This window comes from Monodelphis domestica, chromosome 4, assembly GCF_027887165.1.
Source record: "Monodelphis domestica isolate mMonDom1 chromosome 4, mMonDom1.pri, whole genome shotgun sequence".
Taxonomy (NCBI): domain Eukaryota; kingdom Metazoa; phylum Chordata; class Mammalia; order Didelphimorphia; family Didelphidae; genus Monodelphis; species Monodelphis domestica.
Window position 1 is genome coordinate 354215348 of NC_077230.1, and position 15250 is coordinate 354230597.

General features: G+C 36.6%; 1 protein-coding gene and 1 pseudogene across 1 annotated transcript; both read right to left on the reverse strand.

Moving 5' to 3' along the window:
* Positions 1 to 4523: 4523 nt before the first annotated feature.
* LOC100020517 (eukaryotic initiation factor 4A-III-like) lies at positions 4524 to 5806 on the reverse strand (annotated as a pseudogene).
* A 6784-nt stretch (positions 5807 to 12590) lies between these two features.
* On the reverse strand, positions 12591 to 13538 carry LOC100022881 (olfactory receptor 52H1-like). The gene has a single exon (XM_001374549.3). The coding sequence runs from the start codon at positions 13536 to 13538 to the stop codon at positions 12591 to 12593; it is 948 nt and encodes a 315-aa protein (XP_001374586.3).
* Between the last annotated feature and the right edge of the window lie 1712 nt (positions 13539 to 15250).

Below are 15250 nucleotides of genomic sequence, written 5' to 3' on the forward strand. Positions count from 1 at the left end.
TATTAATTCTAAGGCAAAGGATAAGGTTTTTTTTTTTTTTAAGTTATATGCAGGACAAATGGGAGATTTATTTTAAACTGAAGAAGGCACTAACATTATTAATGAAGAGTAGGAAAGACTTCTTGTAGAAAGGGATTTCCATGTAAATCCCAGCTGAATTACTCATTGGCTATGGGAAGGGGGAGGGAGGAGGGGTGGGAATATATGAATCATATAACCATGGAAATATTCTAAACTAGGTAAATCATTTTAGAAAGGGGGGCTTTAAATGGGTCTTGAAAGAAGCCAGGAGAACCAAGAGGCAGAGATAAGGAGGGAGACCATTCAAGTCATCAGGAACAGAGAGACCGTACAATGTTTTGTGGTAGAAACAATATGGAGGCCAGTATCACCATTCAAAGAGTATATGGAGGAGAAAATATGAGAACACTGAATAGAAAATAATATAAAAGGCTTAAAAATCAAAAATAAAAGTTTATGTTTTATCCTTTAGGTAACAGGAGGCCAGTAGAGTTTACTAAGTGAGATGATGGGAGATGATAGAGGGGGTGATGTGATCAGACTTCTGCTTTAAGAAGTTTAATTTGACATCTGGGAAGAAGATGGGCTGTAATGGGGAGAGACTTAGGGCAGGGAGACCATCAAGAAGAGTATTGGAATAGTTTAGGCATAAAGTGATGGTGCCCTAAATCTGAGTAGTGCCAGCATTAGAGGGACAAAAGGGGTATAGATGAATACAAGAGATGTTCTAAAGATAGAATTAGCAGAACTTGACAACTGATTAAATATGGGATGAGGGTGAGAGAGAGTAAGGAGTAAAGACGTCCCCTAGATTGGGATCCTGGGTGACTGGCAAAAAGAGGATATCCTGGATAATAATAGGGAAGTTAAGAAGAGGAGGATACTTTGGGGAAGATAATAACATTTTTTCAAGTTCTCTTTAACCATCCTTGTTTATACTCCCATGGGTAAATTGGGATCTGCTTAAGGGCCAAAAGTACCTTTAGTTAGGGAGAAAAAAGCAGGGACTTGTGAAACAAAAGGAAAATAAGTTTATTGCTGACTCTGCCAGAGTATCTTTGTGACATTGGGTAAATCCTCCCTTCAGCTTCATGGTCCAATTCTCTCTCAAGAAAAAGACGCAATTTGGACTAAGTGACCTTCAGGAAACTTTACACTGCCTCTGCTCAGAAATAATGCTCTATAAGGCAGAAAGGGAACCAGATATAGAGATAGGGAGGGAAATTTAGATGAGTTTTGTCAGTTCAGGCGTGTACTAACATGGCACCTATTCTGTAGTTTATATTCTTAAGAAAGTTATCTAGATTTCCAAAAGGTTATGATGAGCCCAGAGTCACACAGGTCAAATATATCATTTACAGATGTAGAAGAGTGTCTTAGAGTCACTTTGAATGGGCTTAAGAGAGCCAGTCATAAAAATTATACATTTATACCTGAGAATCATCAGGGCATGACATTATTTTTTTGATTGTCTAGTCTTAATAAAGCAATAGAAAAAAAGTTAATATTGTGAATTACTTAAAAGTGTGCCACAACACACATTTTTTTTCTTTTAGATCCAGCTATTTACCAGAATGTCTTTTTGTACAGGCATCATACACAAATGCCACATATACTTGTATTGTATATATAAGTAAATATATACTTCTAGATATATGCTAAAAACACAACTAAGCCTATTACCTGAAGATTCAGGAAAGAAGAATCAGGACTCTGAGCTAGAAGAAATTCTAAGATTCTAATTCAATTTCTTCATTTTACAGATGGAACTGGTCCAAAGTCAAACAGGGATCCAGAAACAAGAAGGATGGGAACCTCCATCCACTGAATAAAGCCAAAGCTCTTTTTCCTATTCTTGCTTATCCATCCCCTACTTGTGTACCTGAGAGGCTGTGTCCCCTTCCAACTGGCTTCCCTGTTCTCTGCTCCCTGTTGCTTATGCCACAAATATTTCTCTGGAATTCTGATGGCAAAAAGAAACCAGAATCAGTTGGCAGAAGTTGAAGACTGGATCTATCTTCTCTTATTTCCCCCTCATACTCAGAACCTTTCCCCAGAGCCTTAACGCTAGCTCTGCTTTCAGTCATCCACTATCTGATAGCACTTACCCTATGAGGCTCTGGACTTGGTACAGGGTCAGAGGATAGAAACTTGGAGGGAGCACATAACTACACTTCAAGGAGAAGGCGGGCACAGGGCTATTTATGCTTCCTTATTCCCTGGGATATAAGGAGCATAAGTTAGTGTTGAGACTCCTGAGACCCTTGGGAGTTCAGGCCATAGGAAATCAGACAAATTAACCATTTGTTTGCTTCTGCATCTATCATAGCTCAAGAGAACCAGAGAGTGGAGATAACTGGGTCCCTGAAATCTGTCAGCTTCCTGGGGAAACAGCTTTAGACATCCCCAAATTGTGGTTGCTTACTAGATATTGTACAAATCCTCAGACTCCAAGAGTATATGTGGGCATCACTGAGTATCAGGAAGTGTGCCAGTGTGTGTCTAAAAGAGCCAAGGATTTAAATTTAGATCTAGAATTGAGATCATATTGATCAATTCTCTAATTTTAAAAATGAGGAAACTTGCCCAAAGGGGTAAAATTTCTTGTCCAAGACCTCGGAAGAAATATATAGGGGCATCCTAATTCAAACTAGGTACCACTGAATCCAAACTCAGGGCTGTTTCCTCTTTTTGAGAGTGTAATATAACTTTGTATGTTGTATGATTTGTATTTATGTTTGTACATGGCAATATATGCTTCAAATATTTCCATGCCCACTGTGTATGTCTGAGTGCATAATGTTAATAAGAACAACTTTACCTCACAGAGTTGATATGAGCATCAAATTAGAAAAATATATAAAAGTGCATTGTCAGAGCAACTGGATGGCCTTTGGACTGAGATTCAGGCCTAGAGATGAGTGGTCCTGGGTTCAAATCTGGCCTCAGATAGATTCTAGCTGTGTCACTCTGAACAAGTCACTTAACACCCATTGCCTAACCCTTACTGATCATCAGTCTTAGAACCAAAACACAAACATTGATTCTAAGATGGAAGTTAGGGGTTTAAAATAAAGTTCATTATAAACCTTAATGAACTATATAAATGTTAACTACTGTGTTATTATCACTAACATCATTTTTTTCATTTTTTAAAATGGCCTTTAGATAGAAACAATCCTTGGACAGGTTATTCTGTTATTGTTTTGTAGTCAGCATTTTTGTGGATTATTTTATAGGTAGAGAAAAAAAACTATTTTGGAACCTGAAACAAAGTGCTTTTTTAATGATAATAGTAATTTATTATTTCATTTTCTGAATTTTTTTTTCTCAGATGAGAGATGTTCAATATCTTTATACCTAGGTAGGAAAATACTTTACACAAATTCTGAATGGAGTTTTCACTTGGTGGAAAAAAGGATTAAAAGTTTATGAATTGTTATTCTTGTTATTTTCCAGGGCCAGGTGTCACCAAAAATTAGCCACTTTTCTAAGGTGTCATTCAAAACCTAGTTGAAAGGCCACACACACTCAAAAAGCATTCCTGAAGGTGCTCTTTCTGAAACATTTTCCTAGTATGTTCACTGGACTCATCCCATTTGCTTTATTTTTTTCTTTTATTTTTATTGTCATGCAAAGTACACATCCATATTAGTCATTGTTGTAAGGGCACACTCATACATTACTAAAACTCCTAACTAAAACCATAAATACACTGATGTGAAGGATGACTCCAGCAGTTCTTTCTCTGGGGGTAGATAGCATTCCCTGTCATATGTCCTTCAGAATTGTCCCAGATCATTACATTGCTAAGAGTATCCAAGTTCTAAAAGATAATCATCATCCAGTATTTCTCTTATTGTGTACAATGTTCTCTGGGTTTTGCTTATTTCACTTTGCATCAGTTCATGTGGATCTTTTCAGCTTTATCTGAAATCATCTTGCTTATCATTTCTTATGCACAATAGCATTTCATCACCAACATGTACCACAATTTATTTAGACATTCCTCAATTGATGGACATTCCCTCCATTTCCAATTCTTTGGCACTACAAAAAGAGCAGCTATACATATTTTTGTACAAATAGATGCTTTCCCCTTTAATATCTTTTTGGAATACAGACCCAATAGTGGTCTAAATGTGTGTTTAAATGATCGATGAAGACATTCTCTGAATTAACATCTGCTTTTGTACTGTATTCTATGATCTATGGGGCTTTTCCTTCTGGTTTGTGGCTGAAACCTTCCATAAGTACACTCTCCCCATTTAAAGTGTGCTTTTTATGTGAAAATTTATCAATTTTTATTTAAAAAATAGGACTTGTAGCAATGCATAATTTACATTCAGGCAATAGGAGATGGCAGAAATCCTGCAAAGAGCAGCTTGTGGGGCAGGAGCTGGGTGAAGAGAGTTCAACGAAAATAAACCCTCGGTCTAAATAAAAGTTGTACTTATATGGCATACAGTAAGCTTTCCAACTTCCAAATGTAGTATAAAATTAGGAAAATAGTTTCCAACTGGTCTTCACCATTTTTCATCAGATAAGGTCAGCAACATTCATGGGCATTTTGTCAATTTGAGTTGAGTAGTAATGTTCAATATCTCTGAGAATACAAATATCACCATTTTTTACAAAACTTTACAATTTTTACAAAATTTTACAAAATCACAACATCCTTTCAGCCATATCAACCTGATCTCCCATTTCTGTGTATGTATAGTTCTCTGTTATTGGGAAAGTCATGGTTAATGATAAGAGAGACTTGAGGAACATCTAATCCTCTGACCCAGACATCTGTAGAAATAAGTACTCGGCTTGCACCAGATCTAAACTCTTTCATGTTAGACTCTCTTTCTTTTGGGGGCATGTCTCCATGCATTGAAGAAATAGTGAAGCTGGCTTCTCACTTTGTCTGTCAGCCAATCTATCTTCCTCTTGGTATTACAAAAAGATGACTGAGTGATGGTCAGTGTTATCATAAAAATCACACAATGTGTTAAATTTCCCTTCTTTCCACTTCTACAAAAAAACAACAACTTTGATTCCTTTGAGAGTCAATTCATCACATTTAATCAGAATGCAAATTGGATCAGTGAAAATTTATTGGTTATTTCTAAGATCTGAGGAGGCAATGTGGCACTGATCAAAACTACCTGAGTAGCAGGAGCCAGGTATCTGTACACATCATAAATTTGTTCCTTGAATCCTTTATCAATCATTTAATCGGCTTCATCCAAAATCAACATCTTGATAGCACAAGTTCTTAAACTTCTGTGATGAATCATCAAATAAATGACCTGATGTGCCAGCAACAACCCGTTGCCCAAAATCCATTTTCCTGATATCTTCACTGACATTTGTCCCTCCAATACAGACATGACTTTTGACATTCATGTAGTCACCAAGAACAAGAAGATTCTTGAATTTGTACAGCTAATTCTCTGGTTGGGGTTAAGATCAAAGCCTGAATTTCTCCCACCTGAATATCCAAACGTTGGAGGACTAAAATGCTAAATGTTGCTGTTTTGCCTGTATCAGACTGAGACTGTGCAATGATGCCTCTTCCCTTAATAATTTGTTTGATAGCATGCTGCTGGATAGCTGATGGTTTCTCAAAACCATAGGCATAGATGCCTCATAGCAAGTCTTCCTGCAAACCCATTGTGTCAAAACTGGATGTCAAGTCCACTTCTTCACTGGTTGCAAATTCCATTTTGTCTTCCTCTTTCAGCAGTCTCTTCCATGCAGAACCCAAGGTAGATATCATGGCTGTGGCAGCCATACTGTCTGGGAAGTCCAAAAAGGGTTGACATCTGTGCTTCTTGAGAGTAAGGATTATCTCACTTTTCTATTCATATACCTGCTGCTTGAGGCAATGCTCCTCAAATAGTAAGTAATTATAAATGCCTCCTTCATATATTTATTCAACAACCTCAAAGACACACAGAACCTCAAGAATTATTAGAACCTCATTATTTTTCCCCCACACTTTGATCTCTAGGTCTCTGTCTGTATTTTCAAAGTTTCTTATTACAAGGAACTTGGAGATTATGAGTTTAAATAATGATGATGATGTATTTTGGGGTAGTTCTATCTGGATGTGTATTTGTGTGTATCCTATAGGGCAATGGGTCATATATATATATATATATATATATATATATATATATATATATATATAAACATACATATAAATAAAACTGGGTAAGAACTTAATAAATGATAGCCTGTTGGTTATCTCCAGAAAGGTAAAGAATAGGTGGTATCTGAGCCCCTGGATGATTAAATTTTAAGTATGGCCACCTGAGTACTGATCTAGGCAGGTATGAGGCAAAGGTGGAGAGAGAAAGTCTCTCTCCCAGTTAATTTAAAGAATCCAACTTTCTGTCTTCAGTTTCTCATCATCCCCTTTATTAACCCTTTAGCCCAGCTGATCTTTCTTGTTACCAGACCTTCTTTCCTCTATGAATTCTTTACATTATTCGCTTAAAAGGAATAGTCTTTTCTACTCTTCTAATTTTCCTAAGCTTGATTATTGCTAGATCAAATCTAACCTTCACCATGAAGTATGAAGAACCTGTGCCCTGACTATTCCAGCTAACATAAATGTGGAATTATAGAATCTTAGAATGAGAACCACCTTTAGACTTCTAGTTCTACTCCTACCTGAAGCAGAATCACTTGTATCACTCTTCTGCAATATCCAAGAATAAGGACAAATTCAGCTCTCTAAATAAGGTCTTCAGGAACTACCTTCTGTGACACTTCCTAATTTTTTTTGACAGATCTAACTGCTGTGAAGTTGTTGTTTACTTTTCTTTTCTCACCTCCTTTCAAATTCAATCTAGTTTTTCTGGTTGTACTTTGTGGGGCCCAGCAGAACAAATCTAACATTCCCTCTACATGGAAGCTCTTCAAGTATTTAAAGACAGTTTTCACCTCCTTAACTTTACCCTTATATCTTCTCCATTTTCAATTATTTCAACAGATCTTCTTATCACACAGAATCCAGACACCTTAACAGCCTAGTTACCCTATTCCAATTAGTCAAAACCTTTGTCAAATCAAAGAATCATAGAGTTTTAAGGAACCTGACATTTTCTAGTCTAATGCTCTCATTCTGCAGATGAAGATTGGCTAAGTGATACTTAAATACTCCCTCCACGAAGGATCTTCCAAAAGGAAGTTTCAGAAACTCTTACCATTCATCCAGAAATCTAGAATTCAGGAGCTTCTATCACTTGTTCACATGATTCCTTCCCTCTTGGGGCCATATGGTTGAGATTGCAATTGCAACAGTCCTCTGCACAAACAATGAGCTACTTACCTTTACAATGAAACTGGATCACAAGCAAAAACCAGTGGATAGTAGTTGATATTAGCAGTAGCCCTGAAACCATTGGCACCTCACTATACCTGAAAATGTGAAGATGACATAAGAAAACAGCATTAGGTCAGTAAAGAAACTTACAGGCATCCCTTCTGACATGGTGAGTTTAGGGGCTCAGCACCTTGATCTGGAAAATCTTTGTGAAGATTTTTGGCTTGGTTTTTTTGCAAAACTATATTTTAATATTAAATAACTTATGTACTGATGGTATTAAAAGATGAAATATGCTGATATTATACAATTCTATAGATATATTTATGTATTTCTGAGTTTCCAAATTTTTTTCTATGTTGTCTGCTGGCTTTTGTATTTTGTCTATGGCTTCCACAAAACTCCTCCAAAATTCCCATTTAATTTCCATGCCAATCCATGATATATAAAAATCAGATGGGAAAATTACAATGTGGAAGGGATACTTGTATATTTGTTCTTTAAACATACCTTTATCAAATGCCTACTGTATATCATTAAACACTTTAAGTATTTTAAAAACAAAGATGTAGTAAGTATTCTTTGGTACACCCTTCCAGAAAAAGACCAATTCATTTGTCCTTCAAGGTTTTAGAGGGCCCTAAAAGACTGAAGTATTTTTTATTAGTAGGAGCTTTATCTAGATATGTTTTCCCTACTTTTAGGTACCAGTGACTTGTTTACAGATTATAAACCATTTCCCCAATAACTTAGAACATTCTCTCCTATATAGCCTTGGTCCCTGGAGACAGTGGACTTAAAACTTAGCTCAGTTCCTACATAAAAGTTATCCCACTGCCAGATGTAACTACCAGATGAGTCCTTGTCTCAACCATCACTGGGCTGGGTCCCAAAGGTCACTCTTTAAGGTCATATCCCTTGCTCTTTTGGGGAATCAATGATGAACTGGCTGCAAAGCTCAGTTTTGGGAATTCCAGATCTCTCTCTTGAATTTTAAAAACTCACAGGAAACTCTAATTCCTTCACCTAAAGCAGAAAATAAATGATTAAGTCTGGGGTTAAAATCTTTTCACATGGCCACATGCCCTCATAGAAAAGAAGACTCTAATAATAATAATAATAATAGCTAATATTTACATAGTTCTTACTATATGCCAGGCATCATACTTACTGCTAGACTTCTCTTCCTTGATTCTTACAATAATCCTTGGAGATATTTGTTATTGTTATCCCCATTTTGCAAATGAGGAAACTGAAACAGATTTTGTTATTTGCCTAGCATCATGCAAATAGTAAATATCTGAAACTGGATTTTAATTGCACTCCAGACCCAGCTGTCTGTCCTAAAGTTTCTGACCTTACAGCGTTGTCTCTCACTGGACTCCATCAGCAAAGGAGTTCCACCACCAGAGAACAGCTGAAGAGAATGACTAAGAGGATGGGTAAGACCAATCCAAATACCCTTTGATATTAATTTAATTATTGTTTTAAATCCCCTGAGTTGGTGATCCTATCAATCTGGAAAGTTGTTTCTATTGGGTTAGAGACAACAGGGTTAGGGTAGAAGGTAAAAGGTTCATGGTATGCAAATTCTGATTGTCTAATGAATGACTTTGTGGGTGATAGGAATCAGTGTTAGAAAAACAAACAAACAAAAACATAAACACAAAAAACTAAGGAAATAAATAGGGTCAGAAAAAAAGGATTTTAGTCTCATAGAATTAGAGTTTTAGGATTTGAAAGAACCATAGAGTCCTCAAGTCCAACATCCTTATTTTATAGAAGAGGAAATGGAAATGTAGAAAGATTAAGTGGCTTATTTGGGTTCACAAAGACTAGTAAATATATGAGATGGGATATGAATCCCGATTTTGTTGATGTCTGATCCAGCGCCTTATCTTCTACACAGGTCAAATGTTACAGAGAGGTTGAGAATGTTTGAAATTTAAGATAGGCCACATCATTTGGCAACTTAAAGATTTTCAGTGACCTTGTAGAGAAAAGTGTCATTTGAGTAATAAAATTAGAAGCTATGTTTTACATCATAGCTGAAGAATAGCAGAGGACAGCAAAGAATAGTCAAAACCACTTGGCAAAGGATAATAGGAAACAAGAGTTGCCTAGCAGAGAGTTGTGCAAAAATATCAACAGCTCTATATTGTGTTCCCTGGCTAAACTTCTTCCCTATATATTGTGTCCTTCCATATGTAGTTCTTTGCCATATGTGCTCCCCAAATGTGTCTCTTCATTCCATGGTGACCTCCATAATATTAAGTATACTATATACTACTCTGTCTATAGGATGTAATAATTATAAAATTGCTCTGATTATTTGAGAATCCAAAAGACAAGTATAAAGTTAAGACAAATGAGTGATCTAGAAGAAAGACTTTCCTGGTAAAGACAGACATGTCCTGGCCCTCAAAAATATGCATGAAATAGAAAGGGAGAGAGAAAGGGAAGAATATTCAACAGCTCTATAAAAGTCTTTGAGTCATGAATGAAGAAAACTTAAAAAAAATAAACCAATGTGATTAGAGTATGTCCTGTGAAAGGGAACAGAGAAAGATGAGGTGAGGGAGATGGGTTGTGGGAGAAAGGAACATAGAAACAGACTGGGGAAAGTTTAAAGAATTTGTACTTGTAAACTTTGGGGAGATTTTGAAGATTCCTTACTGAAAGGCATAGAGAATAGGTGACATACCATGAGTATGGAAGTTACTCTGGTAGTGTTTGCAGTATAGTTTGGAGGGGAGAAACTAGAGGCACAGAGAGCAAATAAAGAATCTTTATCATAATTCAACCATGAGGTGATGAAGGTCTTGGTAGAAAGATCTTATTAGGAAAAAATGGGGGGAAAGAGATGAGTCTGAGTACTTTGAAGATTAAAATTAACTCTTCCCTGATTATGAAGATTAAAATTATAACCCCTGCCTATTTTTTAGATTTGATCACCAAAAGTGTAAACACCTTACGTTAAAGTTGAGTATGGAAATCTGCCCATTTTTAGATCTAATCACCAAAAGTATAAACATCCCACTTAATCATTAAGTGAGAGGTCTGCGACCCACCTGTGCAGTAATGAGTGACGAATCAGAATTAAACTAACTTCCCCTGGGCAGTCTTAAAGCAAAGCTTAATCTATGATTGGTCGACATAAAATTAGGGGAAGACATAGAAAGCGACACAAAAGAAGCATCTTTAAAAGGAGCTGTCACTTCCTGTAAGGGACAGGTCTTCATTCATTGGAAGTGGAGACTGGAGACAATTTCTTCATTCTTTGGAGTGGAGGCTGGACCCAAGACCCTGTTCCTGGTAAGGCTGTTCTAAAATCTCTTCCTTTTAACTGACACAAGGCGAGTAAAAAGCTGACTCAACTGCTGGATTTTCTGAAAAAAAAAAAAAAAAACTAACCTCAGGAGAGACTAGCCTCTTGAGAGAGACTTCCCCAGGTCCTTGGCTTGCCAAGGCCTAAGGACTAACTCTCCCTAATTGGGTTGAGGCAGGGGCCTGAGTAAATTACTTAGTGCTTAAGCTAGATATCTTACCCTATCCTCTCTCTGATTTTTTTACTTCACTCTTTCAACATTTTATAAATCAATTGTAAATCAATCTCTTTGGAATATATATAAATTCCTGGTGACCACACTCTTAAATATTCCAGTCCAACCCTTTTAAAAAATAACCCCTTTCCCCCCTTACAGTACTATATTTACCTCAAGTCAACAAATGGCTAAGACTTTTGATTCATTATTCAAATTCACCTGGCCACTATCACTCCATTAATTACCTCTAAAATTACATTAGTTTTCTTGACTTAGGAGTATTATTGCTGACCCATATGAGCTTATTGTATGCTAAAATATATGCCTTTTTCACACAAACTGTAATTAAAGCAGTTATTCTCTGTCCTTTAATGGTTGATTCCTTTCTTGAAAATTAAGCGTGGGACTCTATAATTATCCCTAGTTATACCATAACCCATTAGTTCTGGACAGTTTTTTCAAAGTGTTGAATTTTGTTTTGAATCCCAATTCTGTAACCCAACAACATGTTGGTGAATCCTTTCAGCTTGATACCATGTACTAATTATATGAACATGCTTTCTAAGTATTCAACCAATGCAACTTTATTCTCATCTATTAAAATGATAATAGATTTGAATTTATAGCAGTATGAATTTATTCTTTTACTTCAATTCTCCCATGATTCTTCCTTGTGATTAGGATGCACCTGATCCTTGATGTTATACCCATGAAACATACATTCTGGCAGCTTCTGCAAACTGAAACGGTTTTGACTATTGACCTCATGATGGACTTTATGCCTGTCATCTGAGGATCAGTCTACCTAAATTCAGAGAGTTTTATCACAAAGTTGGCAGCAGAGTGATGAAATTAGGGGCAGAGCAATTTTACACACACACACACACAGATGCTATATTAGTCAAGGGAATCAAAGTTTCATTACCAATGAAATCATAGATCTTGAAAGAATGATTTGTTAATTTAGCAGGCATTTATTTACTTGGTTCAGTCAATATCCTTTCATATATATGCCTGGAATTATTAGATGTAATCTGGTTTTAAGTAACAATTGATTATACTTTATTATAAAAGTATAAACAAGACACTATTTCATGAAATTGCTAGTTGTTAAGCTTGTGGACAGAGGCAGCATGGTATAGCAGATAGTATTCCAGTAAAATCTGAGATTAAATCCAACCCTTATTAGATACTCTCAATGTCATAGTCTCATAGTGATGAGGTAACTCCCTTAAGATTATAAATTGCAGGGAGAGTTCTGACCTTCATTTGGTAAAGGATGAAGAGGCACTATGGTAAAAGGAAGATAGCACTGGACTTAAAATTAGAAAGACTTGGGTCTTATATATCATGAAGGTTTTTCCCAGAAGTTTGCATGTTCTAGGAACTTATACCAAGTGAGAAGAACTTCAGGTATGGGCTTGATGATGGACTCTATGTTGATGTCTGAAGGCTAGTCTCTGTGATCACCAGGTTGACTACAGGGAGATGGATCTTTCAACCAGAGCAACTGTTAAAGGTCATCTACTAAATTACCAAGGAGTTGTGATATTGCCACAGTGCAACCATACCAATGTAATTGTAGATTGTTGAAGAATGGAATCATGCTTCTTGTATACATCCGACACAAACTGAATCTTGGGCTCTAATATAAGGACACCATCAACTTTCTCCAACCTTTACTCTGTTCCCAATTCATGTCACTTTGTTCCCTTTATAGAAAACAAGAGGAAAACCTTGTCCCTTATCTGTTTTGTCTTCACTCCATAAATAATTGGGTTGAGGGCAGGAGGGATGACAACATAGAGGTTGGCAAACATAATGTGGAAGGTGAGAGGTACATTGTGCCCAAAGCGGTGAGCAAGGATAGAGAAGAAGGCTGGGATATAGAACATAAGGATGACAAAAACATGGGAGCCACAGGTGCTTAAAGCCTTCTGACGAGCATCAAGAGAAGGGAGGCGAAAGACAGCCTTGAGAATGAGTGTGTAGGAGATGGCAATAAGGACAACATCTATGATGACAGTCATAATTGGCACACAAAAACCATACCAGATGTTAATGGAAATGTCAGCACAAGAAAGCCGGGCCACACCGATGTGCTCACAGTATGTGTGGTGGATAATGTGTGTTCGGCAGAAAGGTAGCCTATCTACCAGAAAAACACAAGGGACAAATACACAGAAGCTCCTGAAGGAGATGCCCACCATAATTTTGACAATGACCTGAGGTGTCAGGATGGTTGTATATCTCAGTGGCGAACAGATGGCCACATAGCGGTCAAATGCCATGGCCAACAAGATGGCAGAGTCTAGGACAAAACTATAGTGGAGGAAAAACAATTGAGTGAGACAGCTGGAGAAGGCAATTTCCTGAGGTCCAAGCCAGAATATGCTGAGAGTTTTGGGGACACAAGTGGAGGACAAGACAAGATCAGTGACTGTTAACATAGCAAGAAAGTAGAACATGGGTGCATGTAGGCTATGTTCCACAGTGATGAGGTACAGCAGGATGGAGTTACCTGCAATGGCCACAAGGTAGATGATGCAAAAAGGGATACTAATCCAGATGTGAAAGTCTTCCAGCCCTGGAATGCCCATCAGAATGAAGGGTCCTCTACTGAAGCTGCTCATGTTGAATGAGTCCATTGTTATTTGGGTTTAGATGGGTCTTGAGTGCTAAGGATAAATTATGATTGATCGTTAGGATGTACTAACTCATTTTCACATCTAAGCATGCTCTGTACTATTCCTCTTCCCAAAGATACTCTCCCTATAGATTATATATATTCGACCTGCCAAATCATTCAGTACTTCCTTGAATAACCTCTCTTAGCTGACTCTAGGAAGTGAAACTACAGGATCTCCCTTAGCACTCACCTTGGTTACACAGACTTAAGCTATTGGAAAATATTTAGCAATACATGTATATGAAACCAAGTTAACACATTGTCCTTGTTTGCCTTCTTTATCTGTAAACAAAGGGGTTCTTTTCAGGATTACTTTGTATTATTAGGCATAGTATCACATCAAAGATGTGACGAGCTTAACAATAATTTGGCTGATACATTGGAATCGGGGTAGGTGTGAGGGTGGGATCATCGAATATTAGAATGAGAAATGAAGAAATTTTACACATCATCTAGTCCAACCATTTCATTTTATAGAGTAGAAAATTGAAGAATAAAGGAAGTGAAATGACTTGCTCAAGGTCATACAGATGGTATGAAACTAGATTGAAATTTGAATCAAGGTACTCAGAAGGAAAGGAGGGAGCTGGAGCTAAGAAGTTATATTTATCTGTAAAGCTAGAAAAAGTTGGATAGTTGTGCTACCTATAGCTGCATACAGACCCTTAAAGTATTCAGCTATTCATTCTGGACCATTCTTCCTAAGTCTGACTTAATTTTTTGCTTAACACCACCAAGTTTTCCAACTTTTTCCATTGTTGTGTCCATTATTGTGTCCATGTACCTATATCACTAACCACTTTTTAGAGAAAAAAGAACCACTTCTCCTTATCAGTTATGTATTTATCCATAGATTGTGGGGTTGAGAGTAAGTGACATGACCAAATAGAAGTTGGCAAATAAAATGGGGGAACGTACAAGGGATGTATATACAACTAAGCCAAACTTTGTAGAACTCTATCTAGTCTTAGTCTGAAAGCCATATTCATATCATATAACATGAGTTGAGACTTGCTAGTTTAATCCCCCTTATACCTTGTACCTCTTCAGTGGCTTACTGAGTAGGGGATATGGTTATGACTCACCAAGGAGGAGAACTATGGGAGACACCAGAGGGCATAATATGAAGAATAAAACACCATTTATTTCTTGGGTAATGGTATCAAAAATGACCCAGACCATTCTTTTTTTTTTTCCATTGTCTGTAGTATTGTTCAGAATCACAAATTGGAATAGAGAAGTTAACAATATTTTTAGTCAAAATGATGTTTACTACTATACTGTGTATTACAAATTTCTGAATAAGTTTCTATTAGTTCTCTTTAGGATTTCAATGGCCTTGTTATTGCAAATTAAATTCAAGATTTCAATATTTAATAAACTTTTACAATGGACAAAGCACTACACTGAGTAAAAAACTGAGGATACTAAGATTAAGGTGTATGTCACCCTGGTGTTAGGAGTGCTCTATTTCAATCCTAACTCAAGATATTGATTAACTTGGACATTTGAAAGATACTTAACCTCAAATGGATTCCATTTCTTATCTGAAAAAAGTATTTTTCCCCTAACTAATCCACAAGAGTCTTTTGAGTAAAGTATAAATGTATTATTTATGAATAATAATACCATATATAATAATTTGAGATACACAAATGCACTTAATATTTT

Bases quoted from the DNA above. Each gene is read 5' to 3' on its own strand.
- LOC100022881 (XM_001374549.3), bottom strand. From the start codon at position 13,538: ATGGACTCATTCAACATGAGCAGCTTCAGTAGAGGACCCTTCATTCTG.